This window comes from Lycium barbarum, chromosome 10 (genome assembly GCF_019175385.1).
Source record: "Lycium barbarum isolate Lr01 chromosome 10, ASM1917538v2, whole genome shotgun sequence".
Classification (NCBI taxonomy): Eukaryota; Viridiplantae; Streptophyta; class Magnoliopsida; order Solanales; family Solanaceae; genus Lycium; species Lycium barbarum.
Genome location: NC_083346.1, coordinates 100159490 through 100186230, shown reverse-complemented (window position 1 = coordinate 100186230; position 26741 = coordinate 100159490). Strand labels below are relative to the sequence as shown.

General features: G+C 38.9%; 1 protein-coding gene across 4 annotated transcripts; it reads left to right on the top strand.

Annotated features, from left to right (window-relative positions):
- The first annotated feature begins 729 nt into the window (after window positions 1–729).
- Window positions 730–12954, top strand: LOC132613159 (uncharacterized). Of its 4 annotated transcripts, none has more exons than XM_060327209.1 (12): window positions 730–922; window positions 6339–6779; window positions 8585–8725; window positions 8826–8966; window positions 9060–9203; window positions 9302–9442; window positions 9544–9684; window positions 9783–10125; window positions 10211–10334; window positions 10447–10746; window positions 10836–10937; window positions 12290–12954. In XM_060327209.1, the coding sequence occupies exons 2-12, from the start codon at window positions 6350–6352 to the stop codon at window positions 12806–12808; spliced, it is 2526 nt and encodes an 841-aa protein (XP_060183192.1). In that variant the 5' UTR covers window positions 730–922; window positions 6339–6349; the 3' UTR covers window positions 12809–12954. The 4 variants fall into 4 exon arrangements, with proteins under 4 accessions (XP_060183192.1, XP_060183191.1, XP_060183190.1 ...); XM_060327208.1 differs by having other exon boundaries at window positions 6326–6779; XM_060327207.1 differs by having other exon boundaries at window positions 730–997.
- Window positions 12955–26741: the final 13787 nt, after the last annotated feature.

Here is a 26741-nt window from a genome sequence, read left to right as displayed (position 1 = left end):
ACTATGAGAGTAGGTTCAAAATAGTCCCTTAACTATGTACTTAACGGTTTTGGTCCTTTAAGTTTGCCATAAGTTGACAAAATGGTCCCTTAACTATGAGGGTTGGTTAAAAATAGTCCCTTAAGTATGCACTTAACGGTTTGATAATGTCAGAAAATGATGTCTTGAAACACAAAGACCGACGGACTCTATCGATTAAAACTGAGGGAATCCATCGACTAAATAAAATACACTAGACTTTAGAAATAAATTAGAAATAGCAGAAACTAAAAAAGTTGTCACTACAAAAAACAAGCGAAAAAAATGATGGACGGAAACAGATGGATAAAATCGAGGGACACTATTTTTTTTTTTTAATTTTTATTATTTTTTACGAAAACCAACGGAAGTCCATCGGTTATTTTTGAGGAAAAATGCGCAGAAGTCCATCCTATAACCGACTAACGTCCGTCGATTTTGTCCCGAGTTATTTGACCGATCTAGAGTTCTCACTAATTTTTCCCTTTTTTTTATAGTTCTCGTCAAATCTAACAAACAGAGTTCGATGAATATTTTATCGAGACTAAAACTGTCAACTTATGGCAAATTTAAAGGACCAAAACCGTTAAGTGCATAGTTAAGGGACTATTTTGAACCTACTCTCATAGTTAAGTGACCATTTTTGTTAACTTGTAACAAACTTAAAGGACTAAAACCGTAAAGACACCATTTTTATCCTTTTCTCTATGTTTTTTATCCAAAATAGTTGAGCATTATAGGAAAATGTAGTTAGCTAGGGATTTTAGCTAGGAAATCAAATCCCAAATTTTCCAAATCCGATTTCTGCGCCAATTCCCCCAAATCCCTCTCCCCAAATTCCAAATTATTCCATTTGGGGTTTCTCTTTCAGTTACCAACTTCTGCACTATACTCCTTTTTGCAGGTGAATCCACAATACTCTCATTAACTTTAAACTAGCCTACTTTGGAACTGCTAAACTTACTGGTGTTGTTAAAAGGTAATCACCACTTAAATATTTTTGTTTGTAGTCTCTCTCACTTATTTTATTCTGCTTCCGGCTATTAGTGTAGACATTTTCCTATTTTAACTCTTTTTTTTCGGTTTGTGATATCTGTGTGCTCTTTGGTGATTCATAGTTCCAATCTTATGATCTTTGGCAATTTTTTCGTAATTGCATTTAATTAGTGATCTGCCAGTTTTTTTTTTTTTGTTTTGTTTTTTTTTTGGTTTTGGTTTTGGTGTTTTTGTTTTGGGGTTTTGTTGGGGGGGGGGGGGGGGGAGGGGTAGTGGGTTTGGTAATAACTATCTTTTAAGAAAATACTCCAGTGACTACCCATGATTCTTGTGAACGCCTCCTAGACTTTAATGTATGTAACATAGAAACCCGCAGCGCTTGGGCAAAATAATCAAGTTATTAATGACGGGACGAAACCAAGAAATAACCCTTCACGTGCTAAATTATATAAGATCCCCTTTAACTCCGCCTGTGTGAGCTCGCTCACATTGCCGGTCCCAAGCCCGGATAAAGGAGGAGGGTTGCCGAGGGTCAATCGGAAACAGCCTCCCTACCCAGGTAGGGGTAAGGCTGCGTACATCTTACCCTCCCCAGACCCCACTATTGTGGGATTACACTGGGTAGTGACCAAGACCCCTTTAAAGTCAAACAATTCCATCGAATTGAGTATCCACAAAGTAGTAAGACCGTGTATGGGGATGATGCCTGTTGGTGCCAGGAGGTCAGGGAAGTTGGTGACCTGATGACAAGAGAGCCGGTGACCGAAGCCCCGGTGAAATTTTTTCAATTTTTGTTTTGAGTGTTTTTTGGATTTTGATGAATTGCAAGATAGAAAGATCGACTGAGACTCCCTTCATGGTCCCGCGAAATCTCTAGATACTCGAATGGCAATAGTGCAAGGTGTGATGTGTGGTTTAGGCCCACATCACGGGTTCGAACCCTGCCACAAACAAACTTGGTATTTAAGTGGAGAAGGGTAGAGGGGCGAGCAACATTATCCCAAATCTTGCGACACTAGCCCTCGAGGATTTCTCAGCTACCAAAAATAAAGTAGTAAGAAATGGTTTTGGCTTCTTCCGTGGGAGTTTTGTGGGAAAGGTTTATTCATGCTAGTTTGTTTTACTAATTTATATTCTTGATTGTAACCTTAAAGTTGCTGCCATGTGACCGGTAAAGTTGCTGCCATGTGACCAAGAGGTTACGGGTTCGAGCCGTGGAAACAGTCTCATGCAGAAATGTAGGATAAGGTTGCGTACAATAGACCCCTGTGGTCCGGCCCTTCCCCGTACCCCACACATAGCGGGAGCTTAGTGCACCTGGCTACCCTTTAGATTCTTGATTGTAATCCATAATATGAGTTACTTTTTAATGTGGGGGATACAATGCTGTGTCGCGAGACCACTCCTCTTTTATATTGGATGTTATAATCTCAGATCCTTAATTGTTGTAACTAAAATGTAGTTACTCTAAGATTTTACTTATTCAAGATTAACTTTTATGTCATTCGACATCTCTCTTGAAACCAAAATTTATTCTGCATGAGTTCATCCTATGTAGTATGACTGAACAACTTTCAGCAGTGCCGTAGAACAGTTTGTGCAACAATTATAATAAGTTCTTCAGAAGAAAGTAAAGTTGGCAAGCCAATTATATCTCTGTCTTCTTGGATCAGCCATTTGTTCGCCTTGAATCATGGTTTAAATGGTTCAACAAAAATGAGTCTGGTAACTATCGTCTTTTTAAAATTAAATAAACCTTTACCTCCAAGATTTCAGAAATTTTATTTTGTTTCTTCGCTAGTTGATAATCAAAGAAACTGGGTGCTGTGTTGCTACAATATCTGTTTACCTTCATTTTGGGATATAAATATTGCGAGTAGAAGATTTTAGAGTACCAATATGTTATATTTTGGGCTCTCTTTCACTCTTAATCTACTAGATGATTTTATTGACTAATTAGGTCACACATTGGGTCAATAAGCTGTGTCTAGATGTAATGTTTGTTTTGACAATAAAAAAAATTGGATTATCATAATGGCATACGCCTTATTGAAGCATCCATTACCAGAAAAAATGTTAGTTATTAATGTTGCCTTTTTGGTGGGGCTGTAAAATAAATGATAATGGGTTTTGTTTTACATGTTATAGTTGTGGGTTTTAGGTGTTTTTTTTTTTTGTCAAGTAATTTCATTCATAACATGGCCAAGTTCGCTGTATACAAGGGAAATACTAAAACTTAATGAAACTTTTAAGGTGCATTTCTAATTCAAGGACTTGAGATTATGTTTCACTTCATTTTTTTGATAACCAAAGAGTTCTAAAATTATTATGTTTCACTTCATTCACTACAAGAAAACCCTTTCTCAATTCATGGATTTGAGATTATGGTTCAATTCATTAACTACAAGAAAACAAATTCATTAACTACAAGAAAACAACATTAAGTTCGGAACAAAATCCCCGGCTAACTTGTATAAACCCCTAGCTTAATGTCATTTTAACTTGGAAAATGACCCAGGCTAACTTCCGTAGCTTGGAAAGCCTTTCTCAATTCAAGGACTTGAGATTATGGTTCAACTCATTAACTACAAGAAAACAACATTTAGTTAGGGACAAAATCCCTAGCTAACTTGTATAAATCCCTAGCTAATGTCATTTTAGCTTGGAAAATGAGCAAGGCTAACTTCCGCAGCTCAAATGAGGGTAACTAAATTTAGCTAGAAAAGTTTTTCATGTATCTAAATTCAGCTAGGAATGTTTGCTAGGCAATGTATCCCTAGCATGATGTTAGGTAAGTGATTCCTAGCTAAAATTATCAAAATATATTTAGAGAATGTTGACTCTAGCTAAAAATAGCTTGGAATAAGCTAAAAATAGCTAGAGTTTTTCATTAGGATTTTCCCAAGCTAAAAATAGCTAGAGTTTTTTGTAGAATTTTTCCAAGCTAATTTGAGAAATCTACTAGCCATTTTGCACATTTGGCTTGAGATGTTTCCTGGTTAATGCATGGCTGTATAAATTTAACTAGGTACAAATCCTAGCTTACACAAAGAAGATAATCATAATTTCCTATAATAATTGAATCCTTTTCAAGTCCCACCAATCACACACACACACACACACACACACACACATTCAATGTATCTTGCACGACCATTTCAAATAGTGTAATTTGTCCATAAAAGTACATATTTACAAGCGGGAATCTTTATGTTGACCTGGTTCGCACACATGGTGCTTTTTTCATTTGTTTGCTCTTGTCTGTTCGCATTTCTACCCTTATCTTTTTCGCACCATTGCTTCCGATTCAACTACATATGAGAGTATGTTTCATCAACAAAAATGAGACTAGACAGAAGAACTAAAGATTTGTTTGAGAGACGAAAGCTAGGGGAACGAATGGAATTAGATACCCAATAGTCCTAGCCGTGAACTATGGATACTACGCGCTGTGCGTATTATAAGTCTGATTACAAGTCTCTTTGGTTGGCCAGTCGTCTCTTGATCTTTAGCTTTTTACTGCGGTCCCCAATGCAGTTGCGAATATTTGAAATTACTATGTTGTGTACCTAGTAATTACACAGCCTAGTGATTATATTTTGGTGTCCAAACACACCCTAAAAGCAAGCCCTTAGTATCCTTTCTAGTTGTACCACTTCTTACAAAATCCCTTTAAATCCTAAACATTTCAAAACAGAGCAATCAAGCACCCCCACAAATTGGGTCCATCCCTGTCAAAATGCCGTCTGTCCTTACGCTTCAAATCCATGAAACACTTGTGGTGACCCAGAGCTCATTCTCGTCTGACGTCAATGTTTCATGATTCTTATCAACTGGTGTGCAGTGCTCATCTTGATGAATTACTTTGATATTTTGGTTTTATCAGGTTAGGTAGAAGTTGATTTCAGTGGGATAGACATTGTGTTCGTTCTCTTAGAGGTATTTAATTATGTCATTAGCAGGGCACCCCCATCGTTCTTGATCTAGTACAAACAATGTTAATGACAATGATGCTGGCAAATTTGGATTCAGTTCTGGCTTCAAATAGCCATTTTTCCAAGATCCCATTGTGGCCACTGTTCTGCACTTGGCTTAACCTCCTGCATTCCCGCTCCCATGATTTCGCAGTGTGTAATGCCGTCCTTAAGCTTCCTGCTTGTTCTTTTCAAATGCTTTCACACTTCTGCTCCTTCTGGTGCATACAACCATCCAATGTATTGTTTAACAAAAATATACATGAGTCTTCGCCAAGGAAGTTATGTATTTGCAATTTAGAGTCTATAAACAGTGATGTAAAAGCTAAAAGCAGGAATAATTTTTAGTTAGTAGAGATTTTTGCTGCAAGTTTTTTCTGTAAGATCTTAAATATAAATCTCTGTGATGTCACTATTGTGCATAGAACAGTTAAAATAGAAAATTCTTTTATTTGTTTCAATCCAGTGAACTATTGGCTGTTACAGTTTCCTTGTTTTACTTGTTCACTTGTTGAAACGCTTCCCAGTTGTCAGTGATTTGAAATAATTTTAGTTAAATCTGAAAGTGAAAGAAAGGTTCATACATTTCATATACTGATATAAGGTTTGTGAACATAAATTTCTAGTCATTATTTAATGAATATACAATTTATAGTTTGACATATATGAAAGGAGTTCAAAATTTTGCTTGACATTGTTGGTTTGCCTTTTCTTACATTCTGTAGATGTCTATCACATATGATTTTAATGATCTTTTCCTTTTATATAATAATGGAATTTCAATCTATGCTATATCTTTGAACATGGTGCCGGCTTGAAGTGTTCTCGTACTATTAAAAAGCATGATTCAGGAAATTTCATTTTTGAAACTATAGTTAGGAAAGGGATGTGACTTTGCAGGGATTTGTCTTCAAGTGCAATAAATATGGTATTTCGAAACCAATTTTTTTACACAACAGAAATCTATGGGATTTGCCACTATGGTAGATAGCTTCACCACATAATTCATTAGTTGTGTTTTAGAATACTGCTAACTTTCCTTGAACAATTGCAGCTGGGCTTATTGCCTTGTGAATATAACCATCTTCTGTTGAGTGTATATCCGTGTAACCTTATTTTGCTTTTAGTATGTTACCCAATCCTTCACAATTTCTATTGTCAATATTTTCTACGTAAAGCTAATGAATACACACAGATGAGTTAAATTGCTTTATTTGGTATTTTCCATAGTTCTTTTTGATATTTAATATTGCTCATCTGTATGTATGTTAGTAGGTTGTGTAATAAAGTACCAAAAAAAAAAAAAATCTCTCTCTCATGCTTCCCATTCACGTTAGTGAATATGCGCAGGTTCGTCGGCCATGGCGAGAGGAAGAGGCCGGGGTCGTGGAAGGCCTAGGAAAGTTCCCCTGACTTCGTTTGGAAGCTCTGTTGGTGCTCGATTGGTGGTTGACACACCAAATCAGTCTCATGCAGCTGCGGAAGTTACTCCAATTCAGACTGAGGAACCAAGTGTGGAGGATGTTGGTCCATCTGAGAGAAGACCTGATGTGTCCAGGAAGTTGTATATGAGCTCGATTCCTTCCAAGGTCCCAAACTCAGATCTGGTTGCAGATCCTGTTACTGAGCAAACCAATGGAACAGTAGCAACCCCTGTAGCTGGAATTACTGTTGCTGCCCAATCCAATGGAACAGTGAATCCATCTGTGAAGGGTAAAGAATCACAAGATGTAGATCCACCTGAAGAACCATGGGTTAATCTATTCAAGAAGAGTCGTGTAGCTGCAAATGGTATGAATCTCTCATATGTTATAAAACCCCCACCCCAAACCCAACACACACACAAAAACTGTTTCTGGACACGTTCTTTGCACGTGCATATCTCGTATAAGTTATGAAAAAAGTCATATATAAAATAAAATTCTAGTTACTCGCAAGGGTGGCTCAGTTGGTTGAGCATGGGGCTTTCATAATGAAGGTCTCAGGTTTGAAACCCCCTGCCCACGACAGCAGGGGATTTTGCCTTCTGGGTCGAGCTCGTCACACGGGGCTTGCCTAGTGCGGGTTATCTCTCCTTTGTGGTTTGCGAGCTATTGCACAGGAGCTAGGTTTACCTTGTGCGCACCCGAAGGGTAGCGGCTGCGGGTTCCAATGTCATCAAAAAAATAAAAATAGAAATAAAATTCTAGTTGTATGCAATATGTATTGAAAGGTATCTCAAGAGTGTTTAAGCAAAGGACGGCAACAGGAAAGTTGTGTTTAGCATTGCTTAGTTTTGTAACGTTCTGGTAATTAATATAATGGTTAATTTGAAGAGGAGCCTTGGAGCAATGGTAAAGTTGTCTCCGTGTCACATATAGGTCACGGATTCGAGCCGTGGAATTAGCCACTAATGCTTGCATTAGGGTAGGCTGTCTACAGCACAACCCTTGGGGTGCGGTGCTACCCAGACCCTGGATGAATGCGGGATGTTTTGTGCACGGGGCTGCCCTCCAATGCCCTTTTTAATACAGTGGTTAGTTACCAAAAAAAAAAAAATAGGTACAAATACAAGTATTATGAGATGCCTGGAATACCTGCACAACAGTCTTTCCTTTTTCTTTGAGAACTTTGGATTCCATAACGCTGTTGGTTCCTTAAAGGTACCTATGGATCCTAAAGAACTGGATCTAACAACAAGAACTCCATTACTTCTGCAGAAATATCTCAACTTCCTTTGCTGCCAACATGAACTTTGTTTTTTTGAAATAGAAGTACTGGATAAGGACTGATTTCTACCTTTCAAATCAAGTATAGTAATATCTTCTCCCAGATGACATATCTTTTCACAAGATTACTTTTCACTCAATTTTATTGTATAGTTTATGTAACTGGTTACTACTTTTCAAAAGTTTTGTACATGATTATGATTCTCTATGGCATTCTGAAATCGATCCACCAATGTTTGAACTTCGAACTGAGGCTAAAATATCTAGCCCTCTTATTTTAAGACGTTTCATTTATTTAGGAAAGAGATGATAAAATTGAAGAAAAAGAAATTGATATAGGATATTATCAGACAGTCATTTTATATGAAAGTGGTCTTTGCAAGAAACATACTTGATTGACAGCTGGGAAATCTTGGCAGTAGCAAGAACGTCAGCAAGCTTCTTGGAGAAAAAGTTGCTAAGTCAGATGGACTTGGTTAGTCCAAGTTTCTGGCACTCTTTCATGGCAGAAATCCATGGGAAGAATGTTCTTTTTTTTTTTTTTTTTTTTTTTTAATTGTTACTCAATACTCATTAATCCTGGCTTAGAACTCAAAGGCCTGTGACTTTACCAGATTTCTTTTGTCCCTTTGTTGAGTAATTATTCAACAACAACAACATACCCGGTGTAATCCCACAGTGGGGTTTGGGGTGGGTAGGATGTACACAGACCTTACCCCTACCTCTGTTGAGTAATTGGTATTGCAAAAACGATATAATTTAACCAGAAAGTGGTGATGGCTTGATAAATTTGATATAGGGTATGCATGTGTATTGAAAAATCTCTTCTGTGTATATATATATATATTTAGTTCATATTGCTTACTCTCCTTGTCGAATTTTGGTAAGGGAATATGACAAGGGGAAAAGGTCATAAACGGAGTTTGGCAGGTCGAGGAAGCATAGCCAACAAAGCCCTGATAAATTCCCAACAACTAGAAAATATTTCTAAGACAGATATTCCTGAAGCATCAACTCCTTCATCTCAAGGTGCTAATTCTTACCAATGTGCTGTTTCGTCTCGTGAGAATTGTTTTCAACAGGCTGCACGAGTTCATAGTGCTTACTTTGCTTACCGAATTTTGATCAGGAGATATGCCAAGGGGAAGACGCTGTAAACGTAGTTGGGAAAGTCAGGGAGGCATAGCCGACAGTGGTGGAAAAAGTTCCCAACTACTACAAAATATCCCTCAGACAGATATTCTTGAACCATCACTTCCTCCATCTCAAGGTATTGATTCTTACCCATGTGCTGTTTTGTCTCGTGAGGGTGGTTTTCAACAGCCTTGTTCATAGTGTTTACTGCTTGTCAAATTTTGGTCAGGAAATATGCCAAGGGGAAAAGGCCGTTTACGTAGTTGGGCAGATCAAGGAGGCATAGCTAGTAACGGTGGAAAAAGTTCCCGACAAGTACAAAATATCATTCAGACAGTTATTGCTGAACTATCACCACCTCCTTCATCTCAAGGTATCGTGTCTTACCAATGCTCTGTTTTGTCTCGTGAGAGTGGTTTTCAACAGCCTGAACGAGTTCTGTCCTTACTTGTCTTGTCGAATTTTGATCAGGAAATATGCCAAGTGGAAAAGGCGGTAAACGTAGTTCGGCAGATCAAGGAGGCATAGCTAGTAGAGGTGGAAAAAGTTGCCAACAACTAGAAAATATGTCTCAGACAGATATTCCTGAACCACCACCTCTTTCATCTCAAGGTATTGATTCTTACCAATGTGCTGTTTTGTCTCGTGAGAGCAGTTTTTCAACAGCCTGAACGAGTTCATAGTCCTTACTCGACTTGTCGAATTTTGATCAGGAAATATGCCATGGGGACAAGGCCGTAAATGCAGTTGGGCAGTTCAAGGAGGCACAGCTAGTAAAGGCGGAAGAAGTTCCCAACAACTACAAAATATCTCTGAGGCAGATATTCCTGAACCACTACCTGCTTCATCTCAAGGTATTGATTCTTACTACTGAGCTGTTGTCTCGTGAGAGTGGCTTTCAACAGCCTGAACAAGTTCATAGTGCTTACTCGGCTGGTCGAATTTTGAGTAGGAAATATGCCAAGGGGAAAAGGCCGTAAACGTAGTTGGGCAGATCGAGGAGGCATAGCTAATAGAGGTGGAAAAAGTTCCCATCAAGTACAAAATATCATTCAGACAGTTATTGCTGAATTATCACCTCCTTCATCTCAAGGTGTTGATTCTTACCAATGCGCTGTTTCGTCTACGGGGAGTGGTTTTCAACATTCTCAAGATGTTGAGTATCAAGTGATGCCTCATGCTGCTAAAGATGTTTCATCTCAACAACCAGCACTTGCACATCAAGGAACTACCGATCCGCAGGAAAGACAACACATTAGCCGTGAAATCAGACCCTTGAGAGTAAATGGTGATACGTAAGTAATTCTAATTACACAGTGAGGGTTAAATGACTTTTCATTTAATTTTCATTATCTGAAAATCATATCATTCACTTTGTAGGTTTTTCCCACATGACGCTGTTCGGGATGTAACAGTAGCCTTTAAGAAAAGCTTTAATGGTTCGTGGTATTCTTGGAGCAAAGTTCCTGAGCTTGTACGAGATCACTGGTTCAATGACTTTGAGGTACTTATATTTAATTGTAATGTTATATGACTAACTTATTTAGTTAAAATTTAAAATTGCATTTTAACTTGATAAATAAATACAAAATGTGATGTTTTTGTGTTGATTGTAGAAAAAGTACTCTTTTCATGATGCGGATAAACATTTAATTCGGAAGACATTTGATCGAGTCGGGAGTGAAAGGTTGAGTGACACCTTGGCAAAAGCAAAAAAAGAATTTGCAAAAACTAGGAAAATACCAAAGTGGATCAATCAAAGTCATTGGGATGGCTTGATGCAGCATTGGAATTCTGATGATTTCAAAAGAATTTCAGCCATCAACTCCAAGAATAGAATGTCATGTAACAATGGAGAAGGTCCATCCTTACATACTGGAGGATCGGTTCCATTTGCTGAATACAGAAGAAGACATGTAATTATTCATCCATTTAAGTATTAAATATTATTTGTCGAGTTTTGTTGTTTATTTTTATCAGTATATGAATGATCTCATGATTGTAGAAGGAGCTAACTGGGCAAGAACTTCGAAATGAAGAGCTATTTCTGAAGACCCATCAGACCAAAGATAAAGAGTGGATCGATGAAAAGTCACAAAGGGTGTGGGTACGTTTCTATCCCTCATCTCTTAATGTGGTACATAACGTGTTCTAAAGATGTATTGCAACTAGCCTTGTCAGTTATATTGGTAGACTCTAGTCGTGTTTTACTTGCAGTGTGATTATTGCTATGAGTTGACCATGGCCTTGTGTTTCTTGTTTCTCGGTTTGGTGTGTTTCCTTGTTTAAGTGTACCTACTTCCCATTCTGCATATTGTTGTGCTAAGAAGGGGAGGATGGTTGTGTTGGATTGGCTAGGATCTGTATGAATGCAACCAGTGGTGCATGTCAAATTTTGGTGGTAGCACTCTATTAGTGTGTTATCATTTTGTATATGTGGTACTTTTACTTTTTGTAATAGCAGAGGCTTTTCTTGTTTCACGGGGGGTGGGGGTAGGAGAGCAGTTACCGGGGGAGAGCTTCAAGATTTTGAGGCTGTTAAGGAAAAAGAATAAGCTATAGCATGAATTAGATTAGAAAGAAAATAAATGAAGGGCCTGTGAACTGTTTGTGGAGCTAAGATCTCTGTTTGATCTTAGTCTGTGACTACACACTTGATTAAACTGCAGAGAAACCAGTCAGCCAAGACTGGTTTAGTGTTTTCTTATAAGAAATTTTCTTCAATTGTTTCTACTTAGCGCCATCTTCCATTTTTTTGTTTTGTTTTTGTTATAACCGTGATGTTCAGGCCCGTTTACGCGCACATTGACTAATTCAACGGGATACTTGCCACCTTTCACCAGCAACATGTACTAGATAACTCTGCCCACCAAAGCTTCGACAGATGAGAAGAAATCACCTCGTATTTTTGTCTTCGCTGGGATTTGAACTTGAGACCTCATGGTTCTTCTCTCACCTCATTGACCACTAGGCCACACCCTTGAGTCCTTAGCGCCATCTTCCATTCACCATCATATTTGTCTCAAATTAACAACAAATAGATTGTTCTATATTTTCTCACCATCATATAGAATTTGAAAACTAGGACAATTAATAATTCTTTTCAACATTATGAGTTGAAAGAGTAAGCATAATGTGGAACCAATGCAGGTTTTCAACTGACTGTTCTGTATAATTTTTACTTTCTGTTACTTATCTGCAGCATTTTGGTTGATTCACTGTTTCACACATACATCGAATTTAACAAATTGTAGATGGATGATTTATTTCTGGTTTCCCTAATGTAACTTTGGACCTGTCTACAGCCTACCCTGTTCTTTAATGTATAGGTGCAGGTTATTTGTCTGTTTAGCTTTTAGGATTTTGTAATAAATAACTATTAAATGAACTCTTTTTTTTTTTTTTTGATTTGATGGTTCTTTTTACTTTGAGTAACTAATTACCTCAAATTTTCTTCAGGATATGTTTACAAAGAGTATCAAGAATAATGTGGAAGGTACTTCTGCTCCTAGGGATGAAAAAGGTAGTGAAGCAGAAGGAGCCATAAATAGTGGAGATGATGAAACAGAAGAAGCTAATGAAGATAATATTGTAAATCTATTGCAAACTGTACCAGATAAGGAATTACTGAATACATGGATAGATGCAGTTGGGTTACCAAAGAAGAAAGGAAAAATATATGGTCTTGGTTTGGAAACCGGTTTTCGAGGAGATCCATTGCGTGTTAGTTCTGCTTCCTCTGCTGCTCCTACTCCAACTGTCACTCCTCAACAGATTGTTGAAACGCCAGAGTTTGAGCAGATTCTTAACCGTGTACTAGATCAGCGAATGGCGGATATGCAGGCAAGTTTGCAGGCGAGTATTCAGACAGTTATGCAAGAAGAAATAGAAGTCGCGGTTCGTGCTGTCATGAGTCGTATGCTTGGGTTTCCAGCGCCACGATCAAATGGCTCTGGTTCTACTTCGGGCTTACCTTAAGAGAACAGGAGTTTATGATAATGTTTTTTTCCAAGTTTGACATGATTTATTTTACGTTTATACATCCACTTCACCTTTTAAGGAATAATGATACTGTTTACTTATGTAAATATATATTTATAATTTGATCTAGTTTAAATGATTCATTTATTGATTACGTTATATGCCAAATGGCATAGGAAATTCTAATTGGTTTATAGTTAGCTAAACGTTGCTTTGCATTTAGCTAAAATATCCCACCTGTTTGCTTTTTGGGATTTTTTTCGTTTTGGATTTCAATTTTGTTGGGGTTTTAAGGTGAATGGAAAATGAAAAGGTGTTTTCTGAAATGACACAAGGAGAAATGATGCAATTTGAACAATATCTTTTCATATTGAATAGGTTGTGACTTTTCTCACGAGGCACAATAGCACCCGTTCACACTACCATTTGTTGGCTATAAAATTTCCGGCCATTCCCATGGATTTTCCTTACGAAAATTCTGAAATACCCTCCTTTCTGGATATTACTTTCTGCGTCAAACAGTAAGTTCTAAGTGCGATTTGGCTGATCTTTGAGTTTGCTGAACACTGGTATTTGAAGTCCGTTTTATCTTGTGAGGAAATAATCATAAACTGTGGGTACTAGGAAGGGATTAAGTTCCTTAACACTGTTAAGTCAGTGGGCTCGGATTAATTTATGCTTCCTTCTCCATTTCTGGTCTTAATTATTGTTTTCAGGATATATTTTCCAATACAGAAAGATAACCATCTTAAGGAACTTTTACTGTATTTTTCTGTGTTCTGCTCTGTTGCAGACAAAGCGAGAAAGAATTGGACGATAAAGAGAGGAAAATTGGATTGGAAATTGTCTGTTCTTTATAACCAAACAACACAACAGAAAGATCCGGTTTGAGAAAAATCGAAAAGATTTTCTGTTATCATATTTGCTGTTAATTGTGGAGAACATTTACTTGAGTATTTTCAACATCTAATCCCTTTGCCAGTGTTTACGTTGGTACCGTCGGACACAGCATGAATGAAGCAACAGAAGCAATTTTGCACTGGGAATACCAGCGTGCCTAGGAGACCTGAAGGACAAGGTACGCTCGTCTTCTTCAGACACTCTGAAGGGTCAACTAATTCTTCTATACAGATAATAGAAGCAAGTTTGCACTGGGAAATTCAACAGTATGATGCAGTAGCAAACTAAAACATTTTATTTGTATAAAATTTTGGTCTCACAAAATGTTTAAAAGTATATTGGTGAGAACAACTATGAAGGACGGACTAAAATCATGAAAACCAAATGAATTGGTTGCACCAAGTGCTGCTGCTACATCCAATGAATGACGCCACCCCAAGCCACCCAATGGTATGTATGTGGAAAATATTTATAATAGGTGAGGCACAACCAACAAAAGATGTGAGAGACTCTGTTACTTTTTTGACACTTGGATCAGTGGGCCCATTTTTGCTACTTCAAGCTAGAATAAAACTAGCAAGAGAGAGTATATTTATAATTGGCCAAATGGAAAGGAAGAAAATCCAATTTGAATTTCTTCAAAGTGTGGGAGTGTTTGGATAAAGTGAAAGTTCCTAAATCCGATATGGTAAAAATAGGACTGAAAACCATTGATTATGTTTCTCGTAGGATATGCCACCGATAGTAAAGGATATGAATTTCTGGTTCACAAATTAGAAAATCACGACATTCATATCAATACAGTGATAGACAATACTGATTTATGTCAACCCATAATATATGTCGTTGGTGGATATTGATATGGTAGTTAGTGAAATTTTCACTTAACTCATTCCGTCTTGGTGAGGACTAGTTGGTCGAACTACTCATTTGATGGTTGATTATATGTCTTTTTATTAAAGATTGTTGTCTTTAATATTGTGAAGGGATGTCACTTGAAATATAATGTACGTTCTTTCATGAACAGATGTCACTTAAAATGTTGTGACTTTTTTCATGATAAGATGTGTTTTTTGAAAGACAATCCTTTGTAATGACAAGACGCCTCATTAGATGTATGAGTTCATCGTTCTATAAAGCGAAGAACCAATTAATGATAATGAGAACAATCTCCAAAAGTTGGATTTCGCATCGGCGAATGTGCTATTAGTTGGGTGTTAAGAAGTAGACTTACAAACAGTGGAAGGGTTGAGAAATATATATTGGTTAAAAGGTTGTGGCCAGAACTGACGCCAACCATCCATGGGTATTGGTATAATGATGTCACTTTAAGAGTAGTCATGAATCTGCGATATTTCCTAAGCTACAGTAAGTGTCCTGCAGTTATTGAAGGGGTATTGTGATGCAACTCGGATCACCAGATCAGCTGAAACTAAATCAACAGGTGGATATATTTTTCCCATTTTTAGTGGAGCAGTGTCTTGGAAGTCATCCAAACGCACATGCATCGCTCGCTCGTCAATAGAGTCTGAGTTTATAATGTTAGATAAAGTCGGTGAAGAAGCTTAATGTACATTCTCCAAACCATTGGCTCCAATATCCATACATTGCGATAGTCCAGCAATAATAAGAAGGGCTAGGAGCGTTATGTATAACAGAAAATTTCATCACATACGACGAAGACATAGTACCATTGGACAATTACTGTCTAGTGGAATTATCACAATTGACTACGTAAAGTAAAGAGATAATGTGTTGGATCCATTTACAAAAGACCTAATTAGAGAGGCGGTTCATCAAAAGGAATGAGACTTTGGCTAAGGACAAGTCATCGTGGCGGTAACACTGCGTAGAAGACTGGAGATTTCAAGATCCAGGATTAAGGAGATCAAACAAAATCATTGATGATGGTTCAACATTGTCAAAATAATCATTTTTTGGTCCATTCTCATGTGAGACAATGTTCAGAAACGAGGATAAGGTGTTAATGCATTTTAATGATTTTTAAGTTTGATATGGGATTGTATCAAATAGTATATTTACAGGCGTACACGTTTAGGAATCGCCTATGCAAGTGTGAAGTGTAAATCGCTTGAAGAAGAATTTGTAAGGCAAATTCTCTATGCACTACTTAAATCAGGTGGTGTTTATGGCTGAAACAAACACAACAATGGGAACCAAAGATGGCTAAGGGTTAATTGTGTGACATATTTTGTCTAGGTTTACACTAAAGCTCGAAGTTTCAAAGATATCAAATCTATCAATTGACCGAGTATATCTGATAAACGTTCACTACGAAAAGTTCAAAGGGAAACCTACTTATATATCCAGATGCGATTAATCTTCACTTGCGAACCACAGTGTTTTTCATGCATTTTTCCATCATATAGCTATCCACATTCATGTAGGGGATTGTTGGGTTTTTAAGAAGTGAATGGCAAATGAATAGTTTTTTCCCGTAAAGGCACAAGGTGAAAGGATGCAATTTGAACAACAACTTTCCACATTGAATAAGTTGTGACTTTTCTGATACGTCACAATAGCACTTGTTCACACTATCCTTTGTTGGCTATGAACATCTGGACATTCCCTAAGATTTTCCTTACAAAAAATTCAGAAATACTCTCCTTCTTTCTGCATATTACTTTTTGCATCAAGCAGTAAGTTCTAAGTGTGTTTTGGTCGATCTTTGTGTTCGCTGAATACTAGTATTTGAAGTACCTCTACACCAGTGACAGTAATCCATTCTATTCCAGAAGTAAATAATTCTAAACCTCGGGTACTAGGAGTGTAACGACCAGTTTGGCCGTTTAGGCTTTTTGGTAAACCAATCAATTTAGTCGATTCCATGAGGTTCGGAGAGTCGTTTATAACTTGATGTGGTGATTGGTTCGATTCCCGAGGCACTCAGGAGCGTTTTGATTCTTTGGCTATAAACTTGCCTTTGGGAGTTGACTGGGTCAAAATGACCTCCGTCGGGGATTCTGAGGGTACGGGTGGATTTGTAGCCTTTTTTTTTTTTTTATGTTGGTAAGCATATCTGGTTTGTATCCGAGGGGTCTCAGATGAGTGTCGGGTTTTGGGTTGAATTTGGTGAAAAAACATATTTTTGCTGGTGTCTGATGTCTCGTTTCTGCGGGTCCTCCCATGTGAGACTTCGCCTGCAGACACAAAGTGCCGACTGTTTAAGTGACTCCGCAGATGCAAAGCCTTCTTCGTGGAGGCAAGTCCGTATCAGCGGACAAAGTGTCCGCGGATGCAGACATCGCTAAACATAAACTTTCCCTGTTATTTCCCAACTTCGAAACATTCCTTGTTATTTCCCAACTTTGAACCATTCTTTCCATTCACTAAATTCCTAACCTAGAGAGTATTATGGGTGATTCTAAAGAGCTTTTGGGTGAAATCATCTTGGGGTAAGTTCCTTTACTTTATCTTGTGATTTATTTATGGTTCAAGATTAGTTTCCATGCTTGTTTCATGAATTAGATTGGGGAAGATAGCTTAGGATCCCTAATTTTCTTTGTTGATTTCTTTGCAATTCTAATGAGTTTTATGGGGAGATTTCTTAGATTCTAGGCTTCTAATCTTTGGGTAATTAGATATTAAGCTGAACCTCTTTCTAAATTCTAGGGTTTGATTATATGGAATTTGGGGGTTTTCCTTATTTGATGAAATTAATACTAATTGGGGACTAATTGATATTGGTAATTGGTGATTAGACTTCTTGAACTTTGGATTGACCTTTTTCATCTCATTATTTCTCATTTTAGCCTTGTGGGCCTGGGGTCTCTTTTATGGTTGTTTTAGGGGTTTTCTGAAAGTATAGCAATATATATATATATATATATATATATATATATATATATATATATATATATATATATATATATATATATATATATCGTTAGATTCATAGTCTAATATAGATCATTTAATTTGTTGACTTTGAGCGTTTGGAGGCTATCCGGAAGGGGAAAGCCAGGTTTGACGGTTCGAGGCTCGTGTTCGACATTTGAGGTAGGTTATGGCTTACCTTTGTTAGAATTTGATTAGTGATTCGCATGTGTTACGTAGTATTGACTGGGAAAGTATGATAGGCCTTCAGACATGGTGTGGAGTGGTGATCCAATTAGGTCGGTATGATTTCTAATTATATGGGCCTGTTGCCGTTATTTACACAATGATTGACATGTGGTGTACTTGACTAAGTGATTTTGGTGATGTGGGATGTACTAGATGTATTGTGGTAATTGGAATTGAATATTTTATGAGTTTCCATGGTGGTTTGATAATTCATGCAAGAATTGGATTGACTTATGGTGCTTTGTGATTATCATATTCATTGGCATTGATTGCATTTGATTACCTCATTCTTGCATTCATACTTTCATTCATGATGAGCGAGTTGTGGAAACTGTTTGATGATAAAGTTATGGAAACGTTTTGAAAACGAAAGAAAGAGAAAGATGAAAGTTGCATTGTTAATGCTATCGATCCGAGGTGTCTGCAGATGTATAGTTGTAGAGTCAAGATTCGAGGTATGTGTGGAGTGGGTAGTACATGGACGTCGTGGGTTCCCCATGGGTCATGACCGTTGAAGCGACAAATGCTTATAGCATGTGTGTACAGGTTTGAGTTATTAGCCATGGCATTGCATTACATTTCATCTCATTGCATTGCATTCTCATTATCACATCATACATAGATCCATTGTCTTTGTTGATTTGTACTCCTGTTGTGGATTATTTTGAGGAATTATTGAGGACTTGGGAGACTTGTGGTATAGAAGCTTAACCTTAGGATATGACTTGGTTTTGTGATATTTTAACTCTTGATGGTTATTGTTTGCTTATCTATTTGACTCATTATTCTGCATGTTCTATATTTATGATATGACTTAGACTTATATAATTGTTCATACAATTGATGTTGATTCTTAAATTAATTAAGTAATTTGATTAAAGGGATGGTCCGCTCACTTGGGGGGGGGGGGGGGGGGGGGGAATTAGTGTTGGTGCCATCATGACCTGTGATTTGGGCCATGAAAAGTTGCTATCAGAGCCCTTGGTTCACCGATCTCATAAGTACAAGAACATGTCTAGTAGAGTCTTACGAATCGGTATGGAGATGTCTGTACTTATCTTTAAGAGGCTATGGGACACTAGGAAAATTCCATTCTTTCATTCCTTTCGTCCTACTTTGTTCAAATCGGTATCTAGCTGGTTCAAATTGGTATTTGATCTTTTCTTCTATTCTCTCACAGATATTGAGGACTCGTGCTAGAGTAGAGGTTGATGAGGTACCAGTGCCGGCCGCCGGGGCTGCGACACATGGTAGGGTCCGAGCTAGAGGCCGTGGATTGGTAGAGGCAGTTGGTCAACACCAGCTAGGGGCAAGGAACTCGTGGCTGGTCAGGCCCAAGCTAGATCCGTCTCTCCTGAGCCACCTGTGGATTATCATGGGGAGGTCTTTGAGGAGGAGGAGTTGGGACCAGTACCAGCTCAACTTGATATTATTGCTACTCCTGTTCTGCTTAATGCTTTGGTTCGAGTATTGAACTTGCTTGAGGGTTTGACTCAGGCGGCTGTTCTACAAGCTACAGTGGATGGTCAGAGAGTGAGATTGGCTGATTAGATCCCAGAAAGGTTTCGTGCTCGAGGGGCACAACCAGTTGCTGCTGTGGCTCCCCGTATAGATAAGGTGCCTGGACCAGATTTCCTTCCTAGACCTATGGCAGGTCCAGGGACGACCCACATGGAGCAGGACTTGTTCCGGAGATTCGCTAAGATGAAGCCTCCCTGTTTCTACGACACTCGCAGGAGGACGCCAATGAGTTTATTGTCGATTGTCATAAGAGGCTCCATAAGCTGGGGGTGGTGGAGACATACAGAGTTGATTTTGTGCCTTCTAGTTGATGGGTGATGCCAAGCTTTGGTGGAGGTTATATGTTGAGTGTAGGCCAGCTGGGTTACCTTAGTTGTCATGGACCAGGTTTTATTAGATCTTCTTGGAAAAGTACGTCCCATGTACTTTGAAGGATAGGAGATGTGACGAGTTCAGTCACTTGGAGTAGAGACGGTCACACGTTGCTGAGTATAAGGCTCACTTTCATTCCTTGTCTAGCTATGCGCTTCAGTTACTTCCTACAGAGACAGAGAGAGTGAGGAGATTTGTCAAGGGTTGAACACTCATTTGAAGTTGGAAGCTTTTCTGTTGGTGACCACAGGGGCTTTATTTCAGGATGTGGTAGATCATGTTACTTCAGTTGAGTCAGTGAGACAGGACAATTATGGTAGGGTTGAGGATAAAAGGGCCCGCAAAAGGGGCAGTTTCAGTGGTATAGTTTCCTGAAAGCAGGGCCATTATGGACAGAGTTTCCAGTTCTACAGCGGTCACCCAATTTAGTCAGATATTCAGACATCGTTTGGGGTTCTTTAGGGCCCAGCCGCTACTTTTCGGGGCAGCCAGTCCAGTGTTTGTATTTCAGGTTCTCAGATCGTGGAGGGCTTTCTGGTTCTTCAGCTTCAGTTTAGCAGCCCGTTTTCAACAGAGTCTGTTATGGGTGTGGTGAGCTAGGGTACATCAAGATGTATTTTCCTCGACTCAGTCAGAGCGGTCAGAGTACTCCCTATCAGACCCCAGGCCCTCAGCGCTATCTTTCAGAGGGGGTGGGTCTTCTGGTCGAGAAAGTGCACAGTCTGGTAGAGGTGGTCACTCATCTGGTAGAGGTGGTTCCTAGCCTAGCAGAGGCGAATCTCGGTTCGACAGAGGTGAAAATCATCCCAGTAGTGTAACACCTCGTACCTTAAACTAGGCTATGTTTATGATTTGGGACTTAGAAACCAAGACAGAGTTGGTTGAATGAAGAAATCCCCTGGAACGGAAATTGTACGGGCTTGTGACCATTGTACGGGACGTACATCATTGTACGGCCCGTACCTTGGAGCCGTAAATTCTAGGGGAGAAATCAGAAGCCACTGGAAATTCATGTCCAAGTATGTGCAACCAAGTACGGCCCGTAGATCAATGTACAGGACGTACTTTGAAGCCCGTACTTTTCCCGTTGAGCATTGTTGCTCACTGGAAATTTAGCCTCATGTATGGCCAGAATGTATGGGTCGTACTTTGAAGTACGGGCCATACATTGAGGCCGTACTTCTCCCGCGTTGGCCAGAACCTATAAGTACGAGGGGTTCAGTTCTAATTTCACTTTTCACCAATTTCCCAGCCTTAGAACGAACAACTCTTCTTTTCCATTACCAAGAATATTAAGGTAAGCAGCCATAACCTATTCCAAATGGATTCTAACATATATCTATGAACATTCAGCAAGTATTCATTGTGCTTAACCTAGGGTTTTCAAGAAAACCCGATTAAAGGGAATTCAAGTTTAAGCTTTGGGATTCTTCTTCAAAGTTTAGATTTTTACTACATATTTGAAGCGTACCAGGTGTAGAGTTTCTATCTACGTGTGGGAACATCATTGTTCTTCCCCACGCCACATTCTTCCATGAAATTATGTATTATATGAAGGGTTCTAGTTATGTTCATGATAGCCCTAACTCTATATACTATGATATACCATGTTTCTATGAATAGTTCGTTATTGTATTCTTGATATTCCATTTTAGTTATTGAGAATCTGTCCGTAATCCATGAAAACCCATACTTTGCATTTCATGGGTTCTTACAAGCAAGTTATTACTTACTATGTTTATTTTCAAGAAATACATTACATGTATACACGTTTTCATGCAAGTGTATTATGTAACTATATCTATGTATAATGCAAGTCATGTCTTATAGAAAATCATGGGCTCAGATGCCATATGTTTTCATGTTCATGTTTTTGGGAGTTGCACAGATTACCGAGAAGGCTCAAATAGCCTGAAACTACGTTAGCCACCGTAGGATAAGGATCGCTCTGCCCATGTTCAGGACGATTCCTTAATATTGATTGGATCCTTTCATGATATATTTATATCTTATACCCATGGCAAGGTATGAGAGCTCTGCTGGTCGGGTCAGGTACCAGACTCCACGTATCCACGTGGTGATTCATGTTGTCGGTTATACTTATGCGCTCCCAACTTAAAATGTTTTTACTCATGATTGTATATACATATAGACATACATACATACATATATATATATATATATATATATATATATATATATATATATACATATATATGTATTCATGTCCATGACCAGGTTTCAGTTTCAGTTTCAGTTTCAGTTTTCAGTTTCAGCTTTCATCATGTTAGTTCACGTGCCATGTTTATGTCATTCAGTTGCTTTACATACCAGTACATTCAATATGCTGACATCTCCTTTCTATTCCCCAGGGCCCTACATTTCACGATACAGGTGCAGATTTATAGGACGACGCATCTGCTTAGTAGGACCATCCACGTATCAAATTTTAGTGAGCCCCATCTTCTTCGGGGTTTAGTAATTTATCTATGTCCTATTAGTTATGCATTGAAGGTATTTTGGGGGCCTTGTGCCAGAAATTATGTTTAGCAGACTTATGTTCATGTTAGAGGTTTCATGGACTAGTCAGTTATGTTATGTCAGATATTCTGAGTCGTTTAGCCATTTTGGCTCGTTATGATTATGTTTATTCAGACTATTCCGTATTATGATATTTTTAGACTTGAGATTTATGGCCCCACACTTTACTTAAATTATGTGTGTTCATAAGTTATCCGTATCAGTTCATGACCATTTTGGGTCAGCAAGCCATGTGGTTCGCTCTATCACATGCAGTCAGGCATCGAGTATCGTGTTATACCCAGGCCATAGTTCGGGGTGTGACAAAGCTTGGTATCAGAGCACTAGGTTCAAGTGTCTTAGAGAGTCTATGAAACCGTGTCCAGTAGGGTCACTTTTATATGTGTGAGGGCCCCACATATATAAACAATTGACTACCAAGACATTCAGGGTTATCTCACTTCTTTCATACTCTAGATCGTGTAGTTGGAGCACTACTTTCAGGAATTCTTCTAACTCGTGCCAATTACGTATTTCAGAAAATGGCTCCGAAAAGAAAGTGCGTGAAGGGTAACTCAGCTACTAGCCAAAGGGCTACCGCTGATGCAGCTCAGGCAAAAACCGTTCAGACTCAGACAACTGCTATAGGCCTAGCAGCCCCAACTACTCCTGCAGCTACTTCTCCTAATGCTTCAGACATGGATGTTAGGAGAGCTATTCAGTTGCCCACCCAAATTGTGGCTAATCAGGCTCAACGTTAGGAAACAATTCTTAGCGTCATAGCTAGTGGAGGATCTACTAGTTCCAGGACTCAGGAATTCATGCGGATGAAACCTCCAGTGTTAATAGGGACTAAGGTAGTGGAGGATCCGCAGAACTATATAGATGGGCTGCAAAAGGTGTTCCGCATTATGCATGCTATTGAGATAGAAGTAGCGGAGTTTGGTGCTATTCAGTTACAGGATGTGGCCCATATTTGGTTTGAGTCACGGGACCAATCTCGAGGGGAAGATGCACCTCCTGCTACTTAGGATGAGTTTGCAGATGCTTTTCTTGACCACTTAATGCCAATTGAGGCCAGGGAAGCAAAAGCTATTGAATTCGAGAGGCTAAGGCAGAATAACATGATAGTCCAAGAATATTATCACAAGTTCATTTTATTGGCCAAGCATACTCCCCATATGGTTCCCGATATGAGGGCTGTAGTTAGGAGATTTGTGCTTGGACTTAAATCTAACTTGCACGGTGATGCACATACGGCTGCTTAGAACAAAAACGTGACCATTGCCAAGATAGTTGCTTTTGTACAAGGTAATGAGGACCGAATGAAAGAAGAAGAAGCTCTTCAGAAAGAGAAAGAGAGGAAAATCAGTAAAAGAGCTAAGTTTGCAGGTAACTTCAGTCATGGGGGAGGTGGAGGCAGAAAATTATTTAAGACTAGGTCATCAGGACCCGCTCCATCGGCAGCCAGTGCCCCAGTCCCAAAGTTCAAGAATGATCACAAGTGACAGAATTCCAAGCTGACTGACTCCTATTCTCAGGCTAGTGTGGGTCAGAAGACTTATGACATTTCGGTTTGCAACAAGTGTGGTAAGAAACACCCTGGGGTGTGTCGCATGGGTATGGATATTTGCTATGGGTGTGGCCAACAGAGCCATTTTCAGAGAGATTGTCCGTCAGCTAGACAAGGTACCAGAGGTAATGTGGCCCAGTCCATAAATTCAGCAGCTCCTCGTAATTCTCAAGCCCAGCAGGGGCGTGGAGTTGCAAAGTTCAGCAATACGGGCGGTGGTTAGAACCATTTTTATGCGATGACATGTCGTCAAGATACAGAGGCACGTGCAGATGTTGTCACAGGTACACTAACAGTTTTCACTTTTGACGTCTACGCCCTTATTGACCAAGGATACACCTTATCTTATGTAACCCCATTTATTGCTCAGAAATTTGGGATTGAACCAGAAAATTGCATGTAACCCTTTGAGGTGTCCACTCCAGTTGGGGAATCAGTTATAACTAGACGTATTTATAGGGTTTCCCAGTTTTAGTCTATCACCGCAGAACCATAGCTAATCTAGCAAAATTAGAAATGGTAGACTTTGATGTAATCATGAGTATGGATTGGCTATCTTCGTGTTATGCTACAGTGGGTTGTAGGACCAAAATAGTGAGATTCGAGTTTCCTAACGAACTAGTCATAGAGTCGAAGGGTAATTCAGTGGTACCCAAGGGTAGATTTATTTCTAATTTTAAAGATAGAAAGATGATTTCCAAAGGATATATCTATCACTTAGTTCGAGTCAGGGATTTAGATGCCCAGACCCCAACTGTCCAGTCTGTACCAGTCGTTAATGAATTTCTAGAGGTCGTCCCGGAGTCCCTCCTGACAGGGATATTGACTTTGGAATTGATCTACTTCCCAACACTCAGCCGATATTTATTCCGCCATACAGAAGGGCACTGACAGAGTTAAAAGAGTTAAAAGCCCAGTTGAAAGATCTTTTTGATAAAGGATTTATTAGGCCTAATATCTGGCCTTGGGGTGCGCCAATCTTGTTCGTTTGAAAGAAAAATAGTTCCTTACGCATGTACATTGACTACCGCCAGTTGAACAAAGTCAACGTTAAGAACGGATACCCTCTTCCCAGAATAGATGACTTGTTTGACCAACTTCAGGATGCTCAATGTTATTCCAAGTTTGACCTCAGATCCGGCTACCATCAGTTAAAGGTTAAGGAAGTTGATATTCCTAAGACCGCTTTCAGGACTCGTTATGGTCACTTTGAATTTCTTGTTATGTCTTTTGGGTTGACAAATGCGCCAACTGCTTTAATGGATCTTATGAATAGAGTCTTCAAGCCTTATCTCAATTTATTCGTCATTGTTTTCATCGATGATATTTTGGTGTATTCCCGTAGTGAGGTTGAACATGCAGAACATCTCCAAATAGTGTTGTAGACACTTAAGGATCGCAAGGTTTTTGCAAAATTCTCAAAGTGTGAGTTTTGGCTTAAGTCAGTGGTGTTCTTAGGCCATGTGATCTTAAGTGAAGGTGTTAAAGTTAACTTTTAGAAAATAGATGCTGTAAAGAATTGGCCTAGACTCACTTCAGTTTCTGATATAAGAAGTTTCTTGGGTCTGACGGGTTATTATAGATGTTTTGTGGAGGGATTTTCCTCTATTTCTGCTCCGTTGACTAAGTTGACTTAGAAGAAAGTCAAATTTCAATGGCCAGATGCATGTGAGCAGAGTTTCGAGGAGATTGACTTCTGCTTCAGTTTTGACGTTACCAGAAGAAACCGAAGGGTTGTGGTTTATTGTGATGCTTTGGGAGTTGGTCTCGGATGTGTCTTAGTGCAGCATGGTAGGGTTATTGCTTATTTGTATAGACAGCTTAAGACTCATGGGAAAAATTATCCGACTCATGAATTAGAATTGGCAGCCGTGGTTTTTGCACTTAAGATATGGCGTCATTGTTTGTACATAGTGCATGTTGTTATTTTCAAGGATTATAAAAGCCTGCAGTATATTTTCAAGAAAAGAGAGCTAAATCTTAGGCAGAGAAGATGGCTCGAATTGCTTAAGGATTATGATGTGGATATTTTCTATCATCCAGGGAAAGAGAATGTTGTAGCCGATGCGCTTAGTCGGCGTTCCATGAGAAGTTTTGCTCACGTTGAGGCAGATAAAATAACTCTGACCAAGGAAGTTTGCCGTTTAGATAATTTAGGAGTTCGACTCTTGGACTCCAAAGATAGTGGTGTTGTCGTTCAGAATAGAGCTCATTCCTCCTTAGTGGTAGAAGTTAAAGAGAAGTAGTTTAGTGATCCCTTTTTATTGCAGATGAAAGAGGGGATTCACAGGCATAAAACAATGACTTTTTAACAAGGCGGAGATAATGGCACCTTGAGGTACCGAGGCAGATTATGTGTTCTAGATGTAGATGGGCTCAGAGAGAGAATTATGTCAGAAGCACACAATTCCAAGTATTTGATTCATCCGGGTTCCACTAAGATGTATCATGATCTTAAAGATATTTATTGGTGGAACGACATGAAAAAGAATGTAGCAAATTTTGTGGCTAGGTGCCCGAATTGTCAGCAAGTGAAAGTCGAACACCAGAGGTCTTGTGGCTTAGCTCATAATATTGATATTCCCGTCTGGAAATAGGAAGTGATCAATATGGACTTTTTATCAGGTTTACCTCGTTCAGCTAGGAGGCATGACTCTATTTGGGTGATTGCTGACAGGCTTACTAAGTCAGCGCACTTTTTGCCAGTCAACACCACAGATTCAGCAGAAGATTACGCCAAGTTGTATGTTAATAAAATTGTCAGATTGCATGGGACTCCAATATCTATTATTTCAGATTGTCGTGCCCAGTTCACGGCCCATTTTTGTAAATCCTTTCAGAAGGGATTGGGTACTAAGGTAAACCTCAACACAACTTTTTATCCGCATACAGATGGTCAGGCAGAGCGTACTATTCAGACTCTTGAAGACATGTTGAGAGCATGTGTCCTAGTTTTTA

Bases quoted from the DNA above. Each gene is read 5' to 3' on its own strand.
- LOC132613159 (XM_060327209.1), top strand. From the start codon at position 6,350: ATGGCGAGAGGAAGAGGCCGGGGTCGTGGAAGGCCTAGGAAAGTTCCC. The intron at 6,780-8,584 runs GTATGAATCTCT...AATTTTGGTAAG, and splicing joins GAGTCGTGTAGCTGCAAATG to GGAATATGACAAGGGGAAAA. The intron at 9,685-9,782 runs GTATTGATTCTT...AATTTTGAGTAG, and splicing joins ACTACCTGCTTCATCTCAAG to GAAATATGCCAAGGGGAAAA.